The sequence below is a fragment of the Mustela nivalis genome, assembly GCF_964662115.1.
Source record: "Mustela nivalis genome assembly, chromosome: 8".
NCBI classification, from domain to species: Eukaryota; Metazoa; Chordata; class Mammalia; order Carnivora; family Mustelidae; genus Mustela; species Mustela nivalis.
The window spans coordinates 36,085,300-36,110,704 of NC_139027.1; the positions used below are offsets into that span (position 1 = coordinate 36,085,300).

The following is a 25,405-nucleotide window of genomic DNA, read 5'->3' on the forward strand; positions in this document are numbered from 1 at the left end:
CCTATTTAAAAGATTAAATTCTAGAAATTCAACACATCAAAGAAGTATAAAAGAGAAAATAGTTAACATATTCAAATTGAAGATACATGTGCTCCCTCTTTTTCTTTGTAATAGTCACAAAGTAGTTAATTACCAGTACAGTACAAGTAAAGAAAGAGTCATGGTACTGGATCTACTGACTCAGTACTTGTCCTGACTCAAAGGAAAGAAAGTTCTAGATAGACAAAACCTTCAAAAAATCTCTTATTCTCATGTTCACTTCACAAGTAAAAAAATCTGCCCAATAGTAAATCCCATATGGCATACAATGTAAAAGACAAACCGATATAACCACTTGTAAAAACACTTAAGAAAAAATTGAAGAGTATTTCTACTTTGATTTTGAGACTAAATCTGAACTTTGAACTTTCTATGTTGATACTCACAGATTTCCCTTTGGGTAAATTTCCTTCACAGGCCTGCTTGGAAAGATCCTGACGTCCGATCAGGAGACAGACAGCTTCTGGCCAGTCTGAAGCAGGCTGCTCACGACAGTGGTAAATTGCATCTCTGATGGGAAGAGCAATTCCAAAGGGAAGAGTTTCCAAGTCTCTCAAAGTGAAACCTTGTGATGAAACAAAGGGAGAAAATGTTTCATTTAAACCTGCCACTGTCCCAATTATCCTCGGACTCAATATCTATTCTGACAAAAGACAGATCGATTTTTTTCATCTTCCTGCCAGACTAGTGTCTAGACAGCAAGCATTAGTATAAGAACGAAAAGAACTAAAAACAGCACCAGGGTGCCTCAGCCAGTTAAGTGTCTGCCTTCAGCTCAAGTGATGATTCCAGGGTCCTGGGACTGAGCCCTGCATCAGGCTCCCTGCTCAGTGAAGAGTCTGCTTCTCTCTCTCCTTCTGCCCCTCCCTCTGCTTGTGCTCCCTCAACTCACTCTGTCAAATAGATAAAATCTTTAAAAAATAATAATAAAAGAAAGAAAAACCTTAAGAAAGAGAGAAACAACCAGAAACCCAGAAACATTTCCCAGAGAGGAAACACGAATGGGCAATAAACATACGAAAAGTGATCAAGAAAACTCAAATTAAAATTACTACAATTATATTGGGGCGCCTGGGTGGCTCAGTGGTTTAAGCCTCTGCCTTCAGCTCAGGTCATGGTCTCAGGGTCCTGGGATTGAGCCCCGCATCGGGCTCTCTGCTCTGCAGGGAGTCTGCTTCCCCCTCTCTCTACCTGCCTCTCTGCCTACTTGTGATCTCTGTCAAATAAATAAATAAAATCTTTAAAAAAAAAAATTACTACAATTATAATTTCACACTCACTGACCAATATTAAGGTAAATCAACAGAAAGTGTTCGCAACTATGTAGAGCAATATAAATTCCCACCCACAGCTGGTGACAGTACAATCACTTTGGAAAACACATGGCAGGTACAGATAGGTCCACCTCTATGGTCCACTAATAGGAGTAACAGAAACTTGTACACAAGTGCCCCAGGACACAACTATTAAAACATTCAGTAACAACACTATTCACTATGACAAAAAGAGGGAAGGGAGGAAACAGTTACTCTCATCAACAGAATGGATAAATAGTGCTGTAGTCAACGCAGTATGTAGCAGTGAAAATGAATGACCTACTGCTATACAAGTCAACATGGAGGAAGTGAGTGAAAAAAATAATTTATCTCTATATCCATTTATATGACGTTCAAAGACATACAACACGGATGATGAAACTATAAAAAAAAAAGAACTAATACAAAATTCAGGTAAGGCTGTGATTATGGGTAGTAGGAAGGTGGGTGAGAGGAAGATTACATGTGGAGCAGAGTTGCAGGGCTTTCTAGTACACTAGTAATGTTCTATTTCTAATGGTAGGTAACCAGTATACAACAATGTTCACTGTACTATTATTTTCTACATACCCGATACATTCATATTTTAAATTTTTCAGATCCTGATAAAATTTATTTTTATTATAATGATTTTCTAAATTTTAATTTCTATTATATATTATTAATATTGAAAGTTAATTATTGAGGCAAAAATGTTTCCTTTTAACACTTTTACTAAATATTATACAGTATACAAATATAACAAGCTTATCTAATACTTTCCAGCATAGGTATCCTATCTATAATTTTATATGACAACTATTATAATTTTCCAAGGAAGCATACAAAATAAAAGCAAAAACTAAGTCATTTAAAATATTCTTGAAATAAGAATTTAGACAACCTATAATATTCATTACTTTATAACATACTATTCTAGAACACTGCCATTTTGTTATATCTTCAAATCCATAATTTAAAGTTTTTCTTAGTTCTTCATTTTCAAAAAAAATTTCTAGGGGCAGCTGGGTGGCTCAGTGCGTTAAGCCTCTCCCTTCCGCTAGGGTCATGATCTCAGGGTCCTGGAATCAAGCCCCACATCAGCCTCTTTTTTTTTTTTTTTTTTTTTTTTTTAAAGATTTTATTTATTTATTTATTTGACAGACAGAGATCACAAGTAGGCAGAGAGGCAGGCGGGGGGGGGGGGGGGGGGAGGAAGCAGGCTCTCTGCTGAGTTTGATCCCAGGACCCTGGGATCATGACCCGAGCCAAAGGCAGAGGCTTTAACCCACTGAGCCACTCAGGCGCCCCCACATAGGCCTCTCTGTTCAGCAGGGAGCCTACTTCCCCTTCTCATCTGCCTACTTATGATCTCTCTCTCTCTCTCTCTCTGTCAAATAAATAAATAAAATCTTAAAAAAAAAAAAGAAAGTCTGGTTATTTTACTCCATTTAAAGCCTAAGAGCACCGGCTTTGAGAAAAGGGAATAGGGAACTCCTTTCTTCCCTTGCCCTCCCTCCCAACTGTATCCTCATCTTGGAGCCTAAATCACTAACCTATATTCTTCAGAAGCACCCCGAAATGTCTGTATAATTACTTTTAGATTTTGCCAGAAATCCTCCCTTCTGATATGTGAGCACTACAATGGCTTCAAGTTTGAACGTGTAATAACCACAGTCCTCCATTCTGAGGCCAGTCTGCATAGTCACAGCTTTGACTGCTCTAAGGTGAGAGGCAAATAAGCAAATAAGAGGCAAATTACCCAGTGAGAGATAAAAAGCTGATATAGCAGGATTATGAGATGGAAGTTGTGACAATGTCAGGGAAAGGAACTGTGGCTTGATGGGCCACAATCTTGGTCCTGCAGGGCACTTACACAGAGTGAGATCCCCTGTCCTGCCACCCAGTTCTAGCTCACTGGGAGGAAACAGGGCCTACTAACAAGGACGTGTCTGGGGAAAGCAGGTGGCTCTCACCAGCATCTCAAAGACATGGAGAAAGCAACAAGGTCTACCTTACCTACATTAGTCATCCAGACAACTAACTGTTCAGCTAGACTAGAAACTGATGTAGAATGCTTGAAATTAAACCTGTAAGGGAATGAAACATGAAGTTATTCAACAGTAAAACAAAATAGTGCTTTCTATTTTTAATATACAAGTACAATCTGAACAAAAGTTACCTGTTTTCTTCTTGTTCTGCTTGTGACTTTTGAGGGGCTAAAACGCAACAAAATGAAATTTTATTTAGATAGTCATCCTCATAAAGCAAACATATAACATGTAGAAGATATTAGGAAATAAAAATTCACAAACAACTCCTAAAAAATAACAAAATAAGCTGTCCATTGGCAGACTGGAAATACTAACTCTAACCCTAACCCTTTTTACATTCATTAAGAAAACAAAAAACTTTAAATCTGAAGTACTCCTGGTCTCTGAAAATCAACTGTGGACTGCAGGCTATAACAGTACAAGAGGTCACCTCAAAAATAAGGCAAGACGTGGCCTCTAAAACACACACTTAGGAAGTTTTTCATTTTTTAATTTCAACTCTGATATCAACATTTATGAAAATTTGTTTTGGAAAAAAATTCATTTTGGGAAGCCTATCACTACACTGACTTACCTATAGTTATTCTGGATAAATACTGTGAGGAATCCTCAGAAACAGAGTTCTCATTACCAAGTATGTAGAGTGCAATACTCTGCAAAAGGAGAAAATTAAAATTATTTGTTAAAGGAATGAGATATAATTATGTATAGGAAAATCCATCCATCTTAGGTATACAGCTCTGAGTACTGACAAACATTATGCAATAATATAACCACTAATACAATCACGATATACAACACTTCCATCACACCAAAAACTTCCCTTATAGCCTCTGTAGTCAATCCACTCCTCTTTTGCCCGGCACCTGAAACAACTCACCTGTTTTCCTGCCCTGCAGTTTTGCCTATTCTACAATGTTGCATAAATGGAATTTTAGAATAGGTAATCTTCGATGTCCTACTTCTTTAAATTAGCACGCCTCTGTGATTCATTCACATTACTGCATACAGCAATGGTTTGTTTCTTTTTATTGCTGAGTAGTATTCCATTATGCAGATTTACCAAACTTTCTCTACTCATAAACCTGGATTGCTTCTGTTAGGTGAACCCTACCCCACACCCTTCTTCACTTTGGCCTTCAAAGTTCTCCTTTGAGTATTAGCTACTTGCTACTACCACCACGAGTTGTACCTGCAAGTAGCTTTTATTTTTTTTTCTAGAAAAAAGTAGCACAATACTATTAAAACTTTATTACAATGCTGGAGAATCTTAAAAATCCTATATAAGCATCACAAATGACATAATCGTGAACCTAACTGACATCATTATTTAACAAAACAAAAAAAAAAGGCCATAATCAGAGTATCTATAAGTTGACTAACATAATTTAAGTTGGAGGTTGACCAGCTTGGTATATTCATATTTCTCTGGCTCCTCTTTGTGACTAGAGACTATACCAAGTCTACCCCCAATACAGCAGAGTTGGAAAGAACCAAGGTATTTGGTGGTTTCACTTAAATCTCTCGACAAAAGCATCAAGGGATGTGAAAGTTCTGCGATTAACCTGATCTTAATATTCTGTGAATGTGTTTAATGCTACTGAATTAACTGTGCACTTAAAGTTAAAATAATAAATGTTATGTCGATTTTACCACCATTTTTTTAAAAAAACACAATCACTATTTTACACGTCTGTTTCAGAGCCACAGGGGACTCTAAAGCTTCTCTCAACATGAAGCAAAACAGAATGCAGAATAAGGAAAAGATGTGGGATACAAAGACATTTACATTCAGGTGGTATCTGTGGAGGAAACAAAAGCATGGGGTTCTCCTATAAGCCTAGGAAGGCCCCACATCTGGAAAGCTACGCAAAGGACCTGTAGGTTAGCTGTCCCTTGGGAGAAGGGACTCACCTTTACCAAAGTCCTTTGGTTCTATTTGAAGGTTTGACCTTGGACATGTATTAACTATTTAAAGTGAACTAATTTTTTTTAAGTAAGTAAAGATGTTTCTTTGGAGAAAAAATTCAAGCAGAATTTTTTTGTAGCTATAAATATGCTGAACATAAAATTTAAATGAAAAGGTAAAGGAACTAAAATAGCTAAAACAATTTTGAAAAAGAGTAACAAAAGGAGTAATTACACTAACCAAACTTTTTTAAAGATTTATTTATTTATTTGACAGACAGAGATCACAAGTAAGCAGAGAGGCAGCCAGAGAGAGAGAAGGAAGCAGGCTCCCTATCGAGCAGAGAGCCCAATGTGTGGCTCGATCCCAGGACCCTGGAATCATGACCCGAGCTGAAGGCAGAGGCTTTAACCCACTGAGCCACCCAGGTGCCCCTACACTAACCAATTTTTAAGACTCACTAAACAGCTACAGGAATCAAAAAAAAAAAAAAAAAAAAAAAAAAAAGGAATCAACACAGTGTGGATAGCAATACTATCAGTGAACTACAATAGAAAGCCTAGAAAGAGATCCACAATATTGTGGCAAATTCATTTTTGACAAAAGTGCAAAAACAATAGAGAAAGGAGAGTCTTCTCAATAAATGGTATCAAAAGAATTGGAGGGCACCCGGGTGGCTCAGTTGGCTAAGCAACTGCCTTCAGTTCAGGTCATGATTCTGGACTCCCAGGATGGAGTCCTGCATCGGACTCCCAGCTCCACAGGGAGTCTGCTTCTCCTTTTGACTTTCTACCCTCTCATGCTCTCTCTTACTTGCACTCACTCCCTCTCAAATAAATAAATAAATAAATAAATCTTTAAAAAAAAAAAAAAAAAAAATATATATATATATATATAAATAATTGGATGTCCAACTATCCCCACTGCTGTTCAACATAGTACTAGAAGTCCTAGCCTCAGCAATCAGAAAACTAAAATAAATAAAAAGCATCTGAATTGGCAAAGAAGTCAAACTCCCACTTTTTGCAGATGATATAATACTTTATGTTGAAAAGCCAAAAGACTTCAACCCAAAACTGCTAAACTCATACAGGAATTTAACAATGTCCCAGGATATAAAATCAATGTACAGAAATCAGGTGCATTTCTATAGACCAACACCAACTTCTATACAGAAGAAAGAGAAATTAAAGAATTGATCCCATTTACAATTGCACCTGAAACCATAAGATACATAGGAATAAACCTAACCAAAGAGACACAGGATCTGTACTCAGGAAACTATAGAAAACTCATGAAAGAAATGAAGGCAGACACAAAGAAATAAAAAAAACGTTCCATGCTCATGGTCTGGAAGAAGAAATATTGTTAAAATGTCTATGCTACCTAAAGCAATCTACACATTTAATGCAACCCCTATCAAAATACCATCAACTTTTTTTAATGAAATGGAACAAATAAACCTAAAATTTGTGTGGAATCAGAAAAGACCCTGAGTAGCCAGAGGAATGTTGAAAAAGAAAACCAAAGCTGGTGGCATCACAATTCCAGACTTCTTGCTCACTACAAAGCTGTAATCATCAAGACAGTATGGTCCTAGCACAAAAACAGACACACAGATCAGTGGAACAGAATAGAGAACTCAGAAATATACACTCAACTCTATGGTCAACTAATCTTCAACAATGCAGCAAAGACTATCCAATGGAAAACGAAAAATACTTACTTTTTTAACCATCAATCCTATCTCTGGATATCTACCCTTAAGAAATGAAAATTTACATTCACACAAAAACCTAGGCATGAATGTTTATAGGAGCTGTAGTCATAACTGCCAAAAACTGGGACCAACCAAAATATCTTCAACAGGTGAATGGGTAACCACTGTGAAATATCCCACAAAGGACTAGCACTCAGCAATTAAATGCAACAAACTGCTGACCAGACAACAACTTGGATGAATTGCGAAAGCTTCTGTGAAGTTTTGGGGGTGACAAAACTGTTCTATGGCCTAATTATGGTGGTACTACATGAAACTATACATTTGCTGAAATTTAAAGAATGTATTCACAAAATGAAAAAAGTTCATTTTTTGTATAGTTTTTAAAATTAAGTTTAAAAGAAAAAAATAGGGGCGCCGGGGTGGCTCAGTGGGTTAAAGCCTCTGCCTTCGGCTCAGGTGATGATCTCAGAGTCCTGGGATCGAGCCCTGCATCAGGCTTTCTGCTTAGCAGAGAGTCTGCTTCCTCCTCTCTCTCTGCCTACTTGTGATCTCTCTCTCTCTCTGTCAAATAAATAAACAAAATATTTAAAAAATAAATTAAATAAAGAAAGAAAGAAAGAAAAAGAAAAAGAAAAAAATAAACAAGGTAGGCAATACATACCAAGACTACAAGTCTGCTTCTTTCACAGATTCCAGGAAGGTAAGGATAGGGAGGCATTCCTTCACCCTTCAGACAAGAACTCACCCACTGATAAATACTTGGTGGCTCAGAAGTAAAAAATGATGGATGATGCATAAATCCTGTTTGACCTTTAGAATTAGAGCAAACATTTATAAAAAATGTAAGAATAAGAATACATTAAGATAATACCATTTTATTCCTTTTTTTTTTTAAAGTAGGTTCCATGACTAGTGCAGAGCCCAACATGGGGCTTCAACTCTTGAGTGTGAGATGAGGACCTGAGCCGAGATCAAGAATCGGATACTCAACCAACTGAGCCACCTAGGCACCCCACAATACCATTTTATTCTAAAGGGAAAATGGGCAGTATGTGCCATTTGGAAACAGAATAACATTTTTCTCCAAAATACTTCATGTTTTCTGCCACAGAAAATATTTTACTATATTATAATATGTAAATCAAATGACTACTATCCCATTCTGGATGGAAATTTAACAAATTTTTGTACTCAAAGCATAAAGAATTTAACTAAAATTTCGTACCCTAATCCTAAGGGTGAGAAAACAAGAGAAACCTAGGATTCTACTCTTAACAATTGGGTTCCAATCATGAGTACCTATAGTTCAAGGTCTAGGGCAGTAGAGTGGTGATGGAAATGTTCTATAACCTGTACTATCCAATATGGCAGCCACTACCCTATATGGTTTCTGAAAGTTTGAAATGTGGCTTATGCAACTAAGGAACTGAATTTTCAGTATGAAATAACAGATGGTTGTTGGCTACTGATTAGACAAGTCTAAGGCAAAAGCATCCTTAGCACATGAGGATGGGTAGAATTTTTCCCACACACTGAAGAAGTTAATGCTATCTCTTACTAGGTAAGTCAGAGATCAAACACTATAAACTGAAATCTACCTGATGGAAAGATATCACCTCTGACTTAGAGACTAATGGTAGGAAATATAGTGCTATTCACCGATAAAAATACAAGCAAACATCACTCACCATTTAGAAAATCTTTAATGATATAAACACTTACCTTGATCAATTGTGCATACTTGTCCAGTAGTTCTGACAAGTGTTGGGTAATCTCTATAGTAATGATCTACATAAGGTTCCAATTTTAAATCCCTAAAACAATAAAAGCATATGAAAAAGAAATCCCAAGAAAGGTAGTAAAGTATTTTCCCCCAAAGAAAGGATTCATCAGTTCAACTTCTCAGTTTAAAAAATACTTATGACAAAGAAGATAACCAAATCTACAATCCTTTTATTCTATTTCTGGACCTTGAAGTGCCCAGTATAACAAATGCAACTCAAACTTTTTGCTACGTAACTTTTATGGGGGTAAAACTAGTTTCTCCTCTATTATTTGTTAGTTTTGTTGTCTTCAGCAAGTTATCTCTATGAACATCAGTATTTTCTTCCAGGAAGTAGGCAAATTCTCCTTCACTCACTCAGAAGTTTTGAAGATTAAATAATAAATGTATGTAAAAAATAGCTTTAAAATGTAAAACATTATAAAAATGTTACTTATTTCAGAAAGCCATGGTTAGAGTTTGGAAGTCATTTCATTACAAAAGAATTTTCATGATAGTAATGATTCATCATAAGAGAAACTGACGATCAATTAAAACTGCTACATTTCAGAAAAGAATTTCAAAGTTTCAAGGAAGATCGTAGAAATTAGAAAATGTGCTATCATCTTAACTCAGAGGTTGACATTTCAATTCAAATTCAATTTTCTTTATTACCGAGGGTCACAAAGGCTGAAACAGCACCTAAATGTGACCTTCAGAATTCAGTGCCAAACACAATCTTATTATGGATACACTGCAAGAGCCTCAAAGACAGGGACAACCACAGACTGAGATAACAAAAACACAGCTAAAGAACTCTCAACTAGCAAATAATATTCATGTTCTTAGGAACAACCTTAGACAAGTTTCACCATCATTAAAATAGGGGTCATAATATCTATAATTCATCTATGTAAACTACAATTATGTTAACCATACCTCCTATTTGAATTTCGGTATTACTACAAAACAGCAGGTGTTACAGAACGCCCCAGTGTGCCAAGTCATCTCGTCAAAATGAAGAGCTGAACAGGTCACCTCCATTATTTAACACAGTTTTGGGACTTCCCACTAATCTTAGGACAAAGACTAAGAACCCCATTAACAGCCCACAAGGCTTTACATAGGCAGTATCTTAAAACACTTCTGTGGTTTATAGAAAATGCTCTGGATTTTCTGAAAAGGTAGATTTCAGAAATTTATTTATAAGGTTCCTATATGATATTCATGGCTGAGATCAAGTCATCTCAGGACCTCTTGGCAGCTTCTAATCTACAAGTAACACTTACCTTGCCAACTGAACAAGAAGGCCAACAAGTGAACGAATTCCTTCTCCCATTAGAGTATTCAACTTAAGCTCCTCATAGACAAGATGAAGAACAAAAAAAATTGCAGGTATATGAGTAAACAGAAGTGTAGAAGAATCCAGAATGAGATTCTGTGAAAAATCTTCATCCTTCATCTGTGAAACTTCCAAAGGACTTAAACATAAAGATCTATTCAAAAGATGAGACTCAACATTCTGGTGGTAGTCTGAATTTAGTAAATACTCCCAGTCCTGAGAAAATAAAGAAGATATGGATTTTTTAAATAACGCCTCCTTATAATGTCATCATTAAAACAATACAAGTTCTATTTTTACATTAAGTTGAAAAAAATTAAAACCTACATCAAAATAGCTAAGCAATTTCCAGATGCCAGCAATAGACATTAAGACAAATCACTTCAAAAGCCATCTGAAAAGTTTAAGTTGTGCCGTATTAGGAAAGAGACTGAGAGAAGAATTCCACTATTTATAGAGATTGAGGAAGAAATTAAGATTATCTTAGGTGATTTCCTATGAGGTCAAAAGTAAAGAATAAAAGGTGGGAAGTGTATATAGGCAAGTTTAGTGACCACTACACTGATCTGTTTCGATAAAGAGTGAAGTCTACTTGTATTCAGTTTGTATATTTATTTATAAGATGCTCTGGCTAGGAATTACAACCTAATAATCAACTGAATTTTACATTCACACTGATTGTACTCCATTTTCCAAGTACTGAGTCTGTTTTGGTTTCTACTTTGATTTATTGTATTGTGTTGAGAATATGGTTTATCCTATTTTCAGGTCTTGGAATTTACTGATGCTTTTGTAAGGTTTAATACAGTGTGTTATTCTAACTTAAACACTCTTAGACCAGATACAGAAAGAATAAGCCATAAAAGTAAAAAATTGTTAAGAGTAACTAAAATTTTTAAAAATCTGTTCAGGGGTGCCTTAGTGGCTCAGTCATTAAACGTCTGCTTTTGGCTCAGGTCATGATCCCTGGGTCCTGCGATCAAGCCCCACACCGTGCTCCCTGCTCAACATAAAGCCTCATTCTCCCTCTTCCCGCTCCCCCTGCTTGTGTTCCCTCTCTCACTGTCTCTCTCTCTCTCTCTCTGTCAAATAATTAATTAAATAAAATAAAAAATCACATTAAAAAACACTATTAAGCCATATACTAAGACATACAAAACAAAGAACTCTCATTCAGAATATATAAAGAACTTCTACAGCTCAATAAATATTTCTAAAAATCCAGTTAAAAAATTGTTAAAAGGTTTGAGCACAAACTTGACAAAAAGATATGTAAGTGGCTAATAAGCACATAAAGAAGTGTTTAACAGCATTAGTCCTGAGAAAAAGGCATATTAAGCCCTCAGAGAAATTACTTTATACATATTCAAATGGTTAAAATGAAAAAGACTGACAACAGCAAATGTTGGCCAAGATGAAGAACAAGAGGAACTGTCATATATCACTCATTAGAGTGTAATTTAGTATAATGAGTTTGGGACCCATCAATTTCACTGCTAGGTATCTATCCAGAAGAAATGAAAATATACGTCCACAGATAGTTGTCCCTGAATACTGATGGTGGCCTTATTCATAATGGGCAAATAGTGGAAATAGCCTTGGTATCCATCAGCAGAATGTATAAACAAACTACGGTATATTCATACTACTCAACGATAAAAGGTACAAAGTACTGATATCTGCAATGCCTGGGATGAATCTCAAAAATATGCCGAATCAAAGAAACCTTATACCAAAGATTATGTACCACATTTAATTTCTATCAAGTTCTAGAACAGGCAAGATTAACTTATAGTGACACAATTCAAATCAGTGGTTGCTTCAAAAATAGAGAAAGGGAATGATTAAAAATGGCACTTGGAGGGGTGCCTGGGTGGCTCAGTGGGTTAAGCCTCTTCCTTCAGCTCAGGTCATGATCTCAGGGCTGGGATCAAGCCCATCATCTGGCTCTCTGCTCAGCCGGAAGCCTGCTTCCCCCTCTCCCTCTGCCTGCCTCTCTTCTACTTGTGATCTCTCTGTCAAATAAATAAATAAAATCTTTTTAAAAAATGGCACATGGAAACTTTACAGAATAATAGAAATGTTTTGTGTTTGAGAGGGGTATAGGTTACTTGAGTATTCATTTGTCAAAGCTGATCAAACTTTAAACTTCAGATCTGAGCATTTCATTTACGTAAACTATACCTCAATTTTTAAAAAAATTTTTTTAATCACTTAAGAATATAACCATGGAATCTAATATGATTGAGGACCTAACTCAGAATTAGCAGGAAAACATCAACAAATCCAAATTCAAATCATGCAGTATTACCTATGTTCAGTAATTTTAAATGATCATTAAAGATAAAAGTATATGAATAACCACAGAAAACATAACATATCCAACCTTCAAAATAACTGTTATACAGTATTAAAGCAAAAGGTATTAAAAGATACACAAATCAACAAAAGTACCCAAAAATGAACTTGTAGTAGCAAGAAATAATAATGCTTACATCATCAGATCCTGTCTCAGAAGGCCTTGCTTTTTTGGGTGCAATGACAGGGGAAAGTGATCCTTCAAAGTCAAACTGAAAAAGACAACCCCAAAAAAGATAAAATCATATACATTTATCACTGCTAGCTGTTCAACTTAAAGAATTCAAATATCAGTTCCATGAATTATGGAAACTAAAGAAAGTCACCAAAACTCATTTTTTCATCCAGAAAAACATGGTATGAATACTTTTCCTCTCAAGTCGCTGTGAAAAAGAAACGAAATCATATATGCAAGGCATCTACTACAGTGCCTTGGCTCACAGGCACTGCAACTGTGGTTTCTTTCCAACCCAACTTCTGTGATGACACAGATCAACACTGCTTTAGTAGAACAAGGACCTTGAGCCATATCCCAAACTCGCTAAGTACACCCAATGTTAGCCAAATGTCAGAACCAAGCAGACATTTATTTAGAGTCTGTCTATAGTGGACAGGCTAACAATTCTAGGGATGAGGCAGGTAGCTACTCTTTAAAGAGTTCTCCTCCTCTGGGACCCGCAGCCACACTACATATCCCTGCCTCCCTCAGAGTTAGGTATGACCCTGTGATAGCATAACCATGAATGAAAGTGGATGTTAAGGGGCGCCTGGATGGCTCAGTGGGATAAGCCTCTGCCTTCGGCTCAGGTCATGATCCCAGGGTCCTGGGATCAAGTTCTGCATCAGGCTCCTTGCTCAGCAGGGAGCCTGCTTCTCCCTCTCCCTTCTTGTGCTTTCTTTCTTTCTCTCTCTCTGCCTGGGTCCCTAATAACTGTGCAGCCTCTTTACCTGCTAAGTGGTGTTATATGAGCAAGACTTAATGTTTTTATTGTGTGAGTCATTATATCTTTTGAGAGCTTTCTATCATATGTAGCCTATCCTAACTAATACAGTTATATAAAAGCACTTTTCTCAACGCTTACTCTTATTTGGTTCCCCCCGCATCACCTTTGCCACTTCTGCTACTTCACATGGGCACTGAACTACCTACCAATGAATCAACCATAAGCCCATAAATGACAATGGCTATTTTCCAATGCCTTATTAAAAAAATTTACATTTTATCAATCAATATCACTGACATGAAAGTTGATTTCTATAAAAAAAAAAACTAAAGATAGCAATAAGGTAATTTTTAAAGCTGAATATTTAAATATAAATATTTTAATTTTTATAAATTATTTTTAATATGTAGTAAATATAAGATATTTAAATACTAAATATAAAATGGAATAAAGTATTTTTTTAACTGAGTAATTCTTAAAACTGATCAATAGAAAAGGTTTTCTTAAGAACTATTCAAAGGAAACACATCCAACTCACAGACAAAACTATCAAAAAACAAAATGACGAGAGTAAAAAATCAAAGGATGCATTTCTGTTAGCTATCTTAAAGCTTCAACCAAAATTTAGTGCATACATGCACACCTACATACACACATTCTCTCTCACACAGTCTAAAGAATGTTCATTCCTGCTATGGTTACCACATTTCAAGACCTAGGGTTATGAAAACAACAGAAATTATCTGATACGGATACCTCTTTGTAGCATATATGGATCTATTTTATTTTCATTATTTTAATATTCTGCAGGCTACCTACCTGTTATACACTTCTGCAGTAAATCCCTGACCTTTATCATAACCTGATGTAAAATACTTATCTGCCTTCTCCTCACACTGTCAACTCCATGAGAGGAACTACCTTGCCTAACTACCTACTAACTATCTTGCATATCTGAAAAGCCTGGCATCACGCCTGGCCTTCAGCAGAGGTTCAACTTCTAACTAATGAAAATATGGGCATCCTGAAGGACACAAAACATTAACCCCAGATGCAACTGTTCACAGAATGGAAGAACCAGAAGGAAACATAATCTGGCCCAGTACTCTCATCTAACACATCAGTAAATTAAGGAAGACCCAAAGAAATGCCAAAAATCATTTAACTAGTCATTGGCAAAAATTCTGTACTGCCTACTCTCCCCGCCATTGTTTAAATGAAAACAAAAAAGAATAAATCTGAACAAAGCAAAATGGAAATCATTTGCCACTGAGGGCCATTTCATCCTGAGCTTTGATGTAAAGACAAAAGAATAGCAAGGGTTTAATTATGCAGTCCTGTAAATAAATGTGAAGCAACTCAGCCTCAGAACTGATTTCCTTATTCCTTCTTTTAGGACTGTTATCCAATAAATAAGTCAGAGAGCCCCATCCCTCCTTACAAAAGAAAAAATGGTGGGTGTTCCATCATAACAGGGAAACCTGAGGGGAGGCCCTGGCTCTCTGCCAGAGAATGGGGCAGAAGAACCTGTATTCATCAACGAGTTCCACAGCACAGTCACACAACAACCACAAAAAGCTGAAGCACTACTGAAATCCTCAGTTCCTAGTAAGGCTCAATTTCTTCATATTTAATGAAGAATGAGAAAATGTGGAATAAAGTAGTTTTCATGCAACTGTTTAAAATAAGAAAATTGGGGCGCCTGGGTGGCTCAGTGGCTTAAGCCACTGTCTTTGGCTCAGGTCATGATCACAGGGTCCTGGGATCGAGCCCCACATCGGGCTCTCTGCTCTGCGGGGAGCCTGCTTCCTCCTCTCTCTCTCTCTGCCTGCCTCTCTGCCTACTTGTGATCTCTGTCTGTCAAATAAATAAATAAAATTTAAAAATAAATAAAAAATAAAATAAAATAAGAAAATTGTTCCTATTTTCCCAGGAAGGTTTTTCTCAAGGAAATTTCAGAGGAAAATTCTTCCATATGATAATATAAACACAAATTCTTAAAAACAGTATCTCATTCAGATGTAAAAGGGCATTCATTTAACAAATTCACGGAGTATCCATCTATGCCAAGCACTACTACAGGTCCTAGAGACAGTGAACAAAACTAAACAAAAATCCCTGTTTACATAAAATTCACATTCTAGAAGGAAGAGAGACACACAAACAACATAAATAAGTAAAATATGCAGCATATTTAATTAGTGCTAAGGGAAAAATAAAACAGGTAAAGGGGATAAAAAAAGTATGTGGAATAGTAACAATACCACATGGAATGGACAGAGCAGGCTGGACTGAGATGCCACCTGAAGAAGACCTAGGCTTGTCTTGTCTGGAAGAAGGCTTTTTCTCCGGAGTTAATAGCAAGTGCAAAGATCCTGAAAGAGGAACACGCTTGGTGTGTTCTAAGAAGAGAAATGGATGCCAGTGTGGTGGGGACAATGTGAGCAAGGCAGGGATGAGGAGACAAGATGAGAGAAGTAAGAGAGGGATGGGTCACATGGCACCTTGCAGACTTCTGGCTTTTACTCTGAGTAGGAAAGAAAGGTACTAGAGGATTCTGAACAGAGTAACATGACCTGACTTTGTCAGACAGGATTACTTTGACTGTTGGGCAGAGAAGAAAATGAAACAGGTCAGGACATGAAATGTGAGTCAAAAACCGGCAACCATAATGACCAATGAGAGGGGCTCCTGCCTGGCTCAGTTGATGGAGCATATAAGTCTTGATCTCAGGGTCCTATGCTGGGCATGGAGCCTATATAAATAAATGACCAATGAGAATCTGAAAAGATTTCCCGTTTACTTAGACAGGAATGAGAGAAAATATCTCACTAAGTTGGCAAAGGTTCACCATACCACACCATTTCACTATACTGAAATGGGCACTTCTAAATAAAGCTAGTGAGAATGTCCATTGGACAACCCTTTTTGAAAATTATTTGACCTAGTAATAGCTCTTCTAAGGTTAAATTCTTAGGAAAGGACTAGAGCTATAAGATATGTGTTTGCAAACTATTCCTAATGAGGAAAAACAAAAAACTGATTTAACAATGCTCTATTATTAGCTGTTGGTTAATTTTGATAAAACCACTTGGTAGCCTATTATGAAGATGATAAAATGGGGGTGTTTCCTAAGAATTTTTAATGATATTGGAATTTCTCATTTGTTGTGTTTATCTAAAAGGCAATACAAAGATGTTCAGAGTGGTTATCTGAGTAGAATTATTTTCTTAATTCTTCAATTCTCCAGATTTTCCTCTGTAAGAATGTACAGTCATAATGAAGAAAAAAAATGATTTTTTAAATGAATTTACTAGTATGAGACTAAAATGTACAGCTGAGTTACCAGACAGAGGTAAGTATGTTCTAGAGTGATTTTCTTCAGAGTAACCCAGGCAAGGTTTTCCTGGGAGTTATCTCTAGACCCAAAAGAAATCATCAATACTGAAGACACTACTCTGCTGGTTTTCTAAATAACCTTGTTAAAGGCCTATAAGAAAGCTTCTGGGATAGAATGAGGGATACAGCTTTATATCATTAACAGAGTAGATACTTAGACTAAAGTCCTTTAAATCACCCTCAAATCAAACCTTCCTCCCCCAAAACTAAGCAATTTGTGATGTGAAAACAGTATGAACTACAGAGAACACTAAAGCCATCATTCAGAAGACACTGTCTAGGCCCTGTTTTGAGCAAATCACCAGTCTGTGTTCTCTCTGATTCAGTTTCTTCATTAATAAAACCAAGATGATTACTACTAATCCTAGCATAACTTCCAGGCATTTTACAAAGATGAAATGAGAAATTACAGTCAAACATGTTCTCCCATGTTACAAAACTCAATAATTATAATTACTAGTAAAATATGATCTTTAAATATTAAATGACTGTGATTTACCATACAGGTAGACACAATAAGCCTTAGTATTATTCTACTTTATTGATTAAATACTCAAAATACACAACCTCAAATAGCAATGTTTAACTATCATTAAACAATGTTCTCAATGAGTTAACATCCCTGTTAACCAAAACTTTTTAATTTTTAATTATTTCTGACACCATTTACTTTATAAATATTTTACATCATGGGAGCAGCCAATATTACATAATTTTTACCTTCCTTAGTGACTTCCTTAGTGCTGTAGAAATATCAGTCACAGTGCTACACTATCATGCTACTGTGCTGAAGAGGCCTGGGTCTATTCTACCTATTAGTAAATTGATCTGTTACGTACTGTAAATACTATATTACCAATTATGCAAACATTACATTGGTAACAACAGCATAACTCAGAAAAAAACCACAATTATATGTACTTACATTTCGGGTCCATGCTAAGCGATCTGTGTTATAACCCATCATGTTCATGAGACAAGTCACAAATAAATTCCACTCGGAATGATAACTGGGTCCTCCTGGAGCACTGTGGACACTGTACCACTTGACAAGCATCTGAACAGCTATTTCCTTTGGCAGAATAAACTTAATTGCTTGCAAACATGTTTGCACTATTAAAAGCAAAGATTACTTTTAGTATGCTTCCCATATGCATTTCTTTTCCTCTTTCAATAAGAAAGTTTTTTTGTTTTTTTTTAACTACTTTAGTGTAAATGCCAATTACTCTGAAAAGAGAACTGTACAGACCCAGTGGGACAAAAACATTCCCAGCTGATCACTTGAAACTTAAACCAACTACTGAATCCAACAGGAACTGCAAGAGGTTTCAGGGCAGCTTTCCTCTGGCTCACTGATTGTGGATCAGAAATAAGACATCCAACAGTCCAGATTAGCCTGAGACAGAACTGATTTATACCTACTGCCCTAGCAATTACTAACAGCTCCCGTTTTCCTCTAAGAAATACTCTAGTTTGGAAAATAAAGGACATTCTATCAAAAACATGTAATTTCTACATGAATAAGTTCATATAAAATACTGCTGAAATACTTCAGTAAATATTCAATAGTCAAAATACGCAACTTCAAATAGTAATGCTTAACTATCATTAAACAATGTTCTCAATGAGTTAACATCCCTGTTAACCAAAACTTTATAATTTTTTATTATTTCTGACACCATTTACTTTATAAATATTTTACATCATGGGAGCAGCCAATATTACATAATTTATACCTTCCTTAGTGACTTCCTTAGTGCTGTAGAAATATCAGTCACAGTGCTACACTATCATGCTACTGTGCTGAAGAGGCCTGGGTCTGCTTTTCATAGTTAAGTGGCCTCAAACCGCAATGTTTTTGTATTCTCACATCTTCTCTTTAGAGGATTCTCTTCTTCCCTTCCCACTGTCACCAGGCCCATCCTCAGCAGCATATCCTCTCTCATCAATTTGCTATGTGTGTATACATACAGCAAAGATTAGAGTCAAATAGAATAAATGCTAGAAAAATCAAATAACCAAGTTTGTCACAGTTGAATCCAGAACAAGTGTAAACCAGATACTGCCTAAGGGGCTGAGGAATGTTTATAAGTAAAGTACAGAAAGTTCTAAGCAAAGTACAGAAACTTATGTGGTTTCTATCTGGCTATGAGAGAGTAAGATTTTACTCTGCTTTCATTTTATTTTATTTAGTCTGTTACCTGTTTTCAGATTTTTTGTTTAGGTTTATACTTCTGAGGTATATGCCCTTGAAATTGCTTGGTTAAATACCTCTTAGAAAAGCAAGGTATCTCCACATCTTCTCACAGTATCATTTTACCACACCAATGAAAGATAGTTCCTAAAACAAAAAAGTCATTCTATCCTACTTAACCAAATTCCAGAAACCACTCAATCTGCCAATGCTTTGCTTTGCCACTTAGATTTTGAAACTAACAGATGTTGTGAATTTTCTTATATATTCTTTTCTTAACTTACAACTGTTGATAAATCCTGCCAATTCTGAAGTTTTACTATTCTCTATTCAGAAATATCCTCCTAGTATTTTTCAAATTGTGTTTCAATAACTTAAACAGACTCTAATTTTATTAAAATACACCTGACTGTATTTTGACTATAACACTGAGTTTTATTCAATTAAGGCAATTATGTTAATTTCTCAATTTATCTAACAATAGAAATATTTATTTATTTTTTAAATTAACATATAACATAGTATTTGCTTCAAGCGTACAGGTCTGTGAATCATCAGGCTTACACACTTCACAGCACTCACCATAGCACATACCCTCCCCAATGTCCATAACCCAACCACCCTATCCTCCCTCCACCCTCCAGCAACTCTCAGTTTGTTTCCTGAGATTAAGAGTCTCTCATGATTTAAAGCCACCACATATGCCAAAAGATGTTTTAGCTACTTAGGCTTCCTTGTTTCTCAGATGTTCTTGCAAGAGGCATATCTACTCACTGCATGGCCTTCTTCAACGTATGAAATCTCAGAGAAACAGAACGAGTACATCCTTCAAGTATACCCCTAGTCTTAGAGCACATATGGAGTAGACACTGAAAAGTGATCCCCAGCTCTTCACAGCTTCTCCACTAAGTAAAAACCTCAATCCCACAACTTAAAAAACAGCAAATATTTTAAAATCCCAATTACTATTGCAAATCAGCAAATACTACAAATCTTAGCAATCAAACCGAGAGTACACGGAAGCAAGGTCTGACCTCAATCATACCTAATTCAGAGGTGGCAATTTCAGGAATAGTGATCCTAACCATGGAGCCATTACTCAATTCCTAGGGGAAAGAATGAAAACAAACAGGAGCACATAATTAGAATTTGTGCGTTCTAACTCTCTCAATGTCTTAAAAATGGCTATGCTTTATAAAAGACTGCCTATCAAAGTAAAATTCATATAATAAATGAAAAATATTTTTCAAACAGAACTGAATACTTTCAAATTTCAGAAACTGTAAATGTCCTTATTTAAATAACATTTGCAGGGGCATCTAGGTGGCTAAGCCATGTTAGCATCTATCTGCCTTTGGCTCAGGTCATGATCTCAGAGTCCTGGATTAGAGCCCTGTGTTGGATACCCAGTTCAGCAAGGAGTCTGCTTCTTCTTCTCCCTCTACCTGTCTCCTGCTATGCGCTCTCTAATAAATAAATAAATAAATTATTTAAAAACAAATAAACAAACAGCATTTCTAAAAGTTCTTGTTTTAATGAAATGTTTAATTTTTATACATACACTAAGACTCATCATAACTAAAAAAGATTAACTTTTAATGAAAAGACAGAAATCCTGGGGCACCTGGGTGGCTCAGTGAGTTAAGCCTCTGCCTTTGGCTCAGGTCATGAGCTCAGGGTCCTGGGATCAAGCCCCGTGTGAGGCTCTCTGCTTAACGGGGACCCTGCTTCCCCCTCTCTCTCTGCCTGCCTCTCTGCCTACTTGTGATCTCTCTGTCAAATAAATAAATAAAATCTTTTTTAAAAAAGACAAAAATCCTATTAATATAAAATTTAACTTTTTTTTTAAGATTTTACTTATTTCTTTGACACGAAGAGAGAAAGAGAGTACAAGTGGGGGAGTAGCAGGCATAGGGAGAAGAAAAGCAGACTCCCCACATAGGAGGGAACCTGATTGGGACTCAATCCCAGAACCCTGAGATCATATAACCTGAGCCAAAAGCAGCCGCTTAACTGACTGCGCCACCCAGATGCCCAAAATTCAACTATTTAAATAAGATTTGTTTTTTAATAATTATTAATAATAAAGCAACTGTAGAAAGGTAAGCAGAATTACTTCAAATCAATTTAAAGTAAAATAGTACAAAAAAAGACATTTTTTTTTTAAATCATAAAAAATATGTTTTCATGTTGCAAACAGAATTCTCCATTTTGACAAATTTGAAATGATAGTTGTATTTCTTAGAGAGCTACCTAATCTTTTTAAAAAATAAATATACTTACCAGAGTTACTCTGTTACAGACAGGGTCTCTTATGGAATGAATGTAAGTTCCAAGCTGTTGGAAAGTACAATCCTCATTATAGAGAGAATCATGAAGTTTTGAAGAATCCCTCAGTTCTGGAACTGGGGAGAACAGAGCCACCTGTAAACAGTTATAAATACAACACAGATGAAATATTTTTTGAGGAATTAAGGATAAAGAAAGCTCTTTCTGTACAATGTCTAACAATTGTACATAATGATTTAAAGCCATTCTGTTCTCGGTATGATGAAGCACCTTACAGCACACCAACATCTTCACCCAAAGCAACTTGAAAAAGTCAGTAAAATAGTAAAACATCTGATCAATAGCACTGGAGAGCTATGGAGTCAACCTAGACCTGAGCAGCCAAGATCTAGGAGAGAAAGAAGGGAGTCACAGGGAGATGGTCCAAAATTCTTATACCACTTTTCCTGGTCTTGGCATGTGCAATATTGGGTAGGGATTTGGTAGGGAGTATGGATACACTGAGTGTGCAAGGAAGGCCAGTGCTAAGAGGAAAAAGAGACAGCAACACTTCTGGCAATCTTACAGAGCTAGATACATAAACTGAACTTGAGGCAGCCAAGGCAGAGATGACTTGAGGATCTAAGAGCCCAGAGTGAAAGGAGAGCAAGGAGAAAGCAAACAAACAAGACATCTCCCCTACAGCCAAATGTTTGTTCTGAACATATGAGAATATTTACTTGCTCAACTGTAGACAAGCAAACAAAAAACTTAAATGATCTTAATTACTAATTGCATACACAGGCTTCCAGCTTTAGATTGAGTCCTAAACACTGACCCTTTTTGTAATTCCATAATTCAAATCACAGGACATCTCTAAGTGAATATCTTATCAATACGGATAGCCCATCAAGTATAAGATTATTTATTATATTCAAGCTTCTACTCCCACAGCTGCCACAAAAAGGGAGCTGAGCTCCACTAGTCCTGAATGTAAGTCTAACTGCACAATCAATCAGAGATGTGGGAAGTCATCGGCTAATGTATAATACAATCATCTTGTGACTCTATGGCTACCACAAAGACACTAATCATTCCTGGGTTAATGGAATTCTAAGAAAGTTAAGAACCATTTTACATTACAAAAGACAAAAATTGGGGTGCCTGGGTGGCTCAGTGGGTTAAAGCCTCTGCCTTCGGCTCAGGTCATGATCTCAGGGTCCTGGGATGGAGCCCCACATCGGGCTCTCTGCTCAGCAGGGAGCCTGCTCTCCCCACCCCTCTGCCTGCCTGCCTCTCTGCCTACTTGTGATCTCTGTTAAATAAATAAATAAAATCTTTAAAAAAAAAAAAAAAAAAGACAAAAATCCCTCCAAATCACACGAAACTCTGACACTTCTCCAGCTGCCTTTTGAAAATTCTGGAAATGTCCTGCTTTAAGGGAAAAAAATGCAATAATGCGCATATTTAAAAAACAAAACTAAGGCCTAGACATTGACCAATAAAACTGCTTGCACCAACCTTCACTTTCAACTGCCCCTTAACATCTGCATCCAAATGTCTCTCAAATACAGACCCCCTTTCTCCAGGCTTCCTAACTTGATAAGCATGGGTATCCACCCAGCTTGCTCAGAGAACTCTGAGCCTTGTTCCCCAACACCTCTCCCCAGCAGAGCACAAAACCAATCAGCTAACAGACTCTGCCATTTCCACTTCTCCAGACCTCTCATCTCACTCCCTTCCTTTCCAATATGCTGGCATAACTCCTCGGATCCTCTTTATGCCTCTTGAATTAGCACAGAAAACAACACTTGGAATCTCTTTTGTCTAAATCCTAAAATAAACATCTAAAACACAGAGCCTAATATTCATAACTCCATCCTCAAAAACCTGTAATGTTCTGGTGACAGCATTCAGAATAAAAACCTTTTCATCCTTTCTGCCTTTAAGAACATGCTAGAGTCTAAATCCCAACTCTAACACTTACTAGCTATATGACTTTAGATAAGTAACCTTTTATCTCTATGTACCCATTTGTAAAATGGGGAGCAGTATCTTCCCAACAAAGCCATTCTAAGGGATTAAATGAGTTAATACATATAAAACATTTTAGAAAAGTGCCTAGTACATAGAAAACACTCAAAAGCAAGTTATTTTTACCCATCCCCTGCCCTGCCCCACCCAAGAGGCGACTTGTACTTTTATTAAGCACTCATTCATTCCAGTCTTACACACTACATGATGGAAATATGAATATTCCAAAGAAATGTTCTGCACTTAACCTGCCTCCAAACTCATTTCCCATGAAGATTCCTCTTTGCTCCGAATGCCCCTTTTAATTTATAGATATCCTACTTATTGTAAAGGTCCAAACCAACTTAAACATGCCCCTCAGATACAAGCTTCTGGTTCTGCCACATCAACACATCAGGATATATCTTTCTATCAGCAAATCTGCTGTGGCACTCTCTATTCCTCATTCCTAAGTCTTAATAATCTACCTTAAATTATAATTTCTCATGCAGCATTATACTTGTACCACCCATAGATGAAAAAGAATGTCTCATTCTCATCTTTGTAGTACCTTACACAAGGGCAATCAGTAAGTTTACTAAATCATTTGTGTTTGAAAACATACATACTCTACCAAGTATTACCTAAACTTCTAATCATGTCATTTTTAAAACAGAAAAAAGTTAACCATGGGAAGAACTAATATTTAAACCAAACTTCTTTAAAACACTATTGACTTTTTTTAATTTTAAGTATTTTTTAATTGAATTAACATATGGTGCATTATTAGTCCCAGGAGAGCTAAGTGACCATCAGTCTCATATAACACCCAGTGCTCATTACCACATATACCCTCCTTAATGTCCATCACCCAATTAACCCACTCCCCTACCCTATCCGCTCTAGAAAACCTCCGTTTGTTTCCTATGAGTAAGAGTCTCTAGGGCCAGCTGGGTGGCTCAGTTGGTTAAGCATCTGCCTTCAGCCCAGGTCATGATCCAGGGTCCTGGGATTGAGTCCCACATTGGGCTCCTTACTCAGCAGGGAATTTGCTTCTCCCTCTGCCTGCCTCTCCCCCTGTTTGTGCTCTCTGACAGATAAATAAACTCTTTTTAAAAAAAGAGAGAGTCTCTAATTTTAGACAACACCTAATTCATTACTCACCTCATCCAAGGATCCAAGTAGTTTACTAAGAGGCTTAGGAGTACTGACACTGTCAAGTGGAGTGCTGGGCCGAGGCATCGTGTTAGACATTGTCAGGGAAGGAGCTGGCAGTCCAGGAATAAAAACCTTTCCCACCTTTAAGCAATAAAAAGATGGGGGGAAAAATATTGGCTTTAATGTATGATATCCTTAAATAAAATGTTATGGCACATAAGCATAAATTTCTTTTCATATTCTAAATTGTACACACACTGAACACATCTAAAAAATGAATTTAAAAGAACTAAAATTTCAGTCATTCCACCATCCCCTACAAATATCTTGATACAATTTTTCTTCGTCTGATTCCTTTTCTTCATTACTGAGGACTTATTTTGGCATAGGAAAGTGGGTGAATGCTAATAAAGTTAGAACATAATACAAAATCCCATATACTATGCATTTTCCTACCATATTGGTGGTAAAGACAGCAGGGACACTAAGCGTTCTGAACTGTAAGCAGCAATCTTGTTGATGACATCTCCGGTCAGAAAGAATGAACATCAATTACTTTCAAAGGGCTAAAAAAACTGAAGGTGATGCTCCAGATATTAAATCCAATGTAATCCGAACTGTGCTCTTGAGCTCATAATCTGCCTTCTTCCCTCACAAACTCTCAAATATTTCCTCAAAAAACTTTATGTATATTCTTCATTAAAAGAGTGAGTTGACCCCTTATTTTGGCTATTCATGAGGTTCTCAGGAAAAAAAACAGAAGTTCAAATCCACACAGGCTGAAAACTCTGATAAGACTCAAAAGAAATAATCAGAACTCAAGTGAAATTCTAACAAAATCCATATTTATGTCCGTATATTACCCCAAAACTAATAAAATTACAAAGTTACCCAAACAAAATCCTCAGGATTAGAAAATAAAATGAGGGTGAAAACCAGTACATATA

General features: G+C 36.5%; 1 protein-coding gene across 12 annotated transcripts in view; it reads right to left on the reverse strand.

Moving 5' to 3' along the window:
- Positions 1-25,405, reverse strand: part of ANAPC1 (anaphase promoting complex subunit 1) — a 102,069-nt gene that overhangs the window by 56,474 nt on the left and 20,190 nt on the right. For all 12 annotated transcript variants that reach the window (XM_082743402.1, XM_082743406.1, XM_082743411.1 and 9 more), the window contains 12 exons: positions 24,465-24,599; positions 21,303-21,443; positions 20,065-20,125; positions 17,751-17,938; positions 12,620-12,694; positions 10,072-10,340; positions 8,743-8,834; positions 7,682-7,830; positions 3,963-4,041; positions 3,517-3,553; positions 3,354-3,424; positions 426-604 (listed from right to left, as the gene is read on the reverse strand). In XM_082743402.1, the coding sequence (XP_082599528.1) occupies positions 426-604; positions 3,354-3,424; positions 3,517-3,553; positions 3,963-4,041; positions 7,682-7,830; positions 8,743-8,834; positions 10,072-10,340; positions 12,620-12,694; positions 17,751-17,938; positions 20,065-20,125; positions 21,303-21,443; positions 24,465-24,599 (1,476 nt within the window). The remainder of the gene's footprint in view (positions 1-425; positions 605-3,353; positions 3,425-3,516; positions 3,554-3,962; positions 4,042-7,681; positions 7,831-8,742; positions 8,835-10,071; positions 10,341-12,619; positions 12,695-17,750; positions 17,939-20,064; positions 20,126-21,302; positions 21,444-24,464; positions 24,600-25,405) is intronic.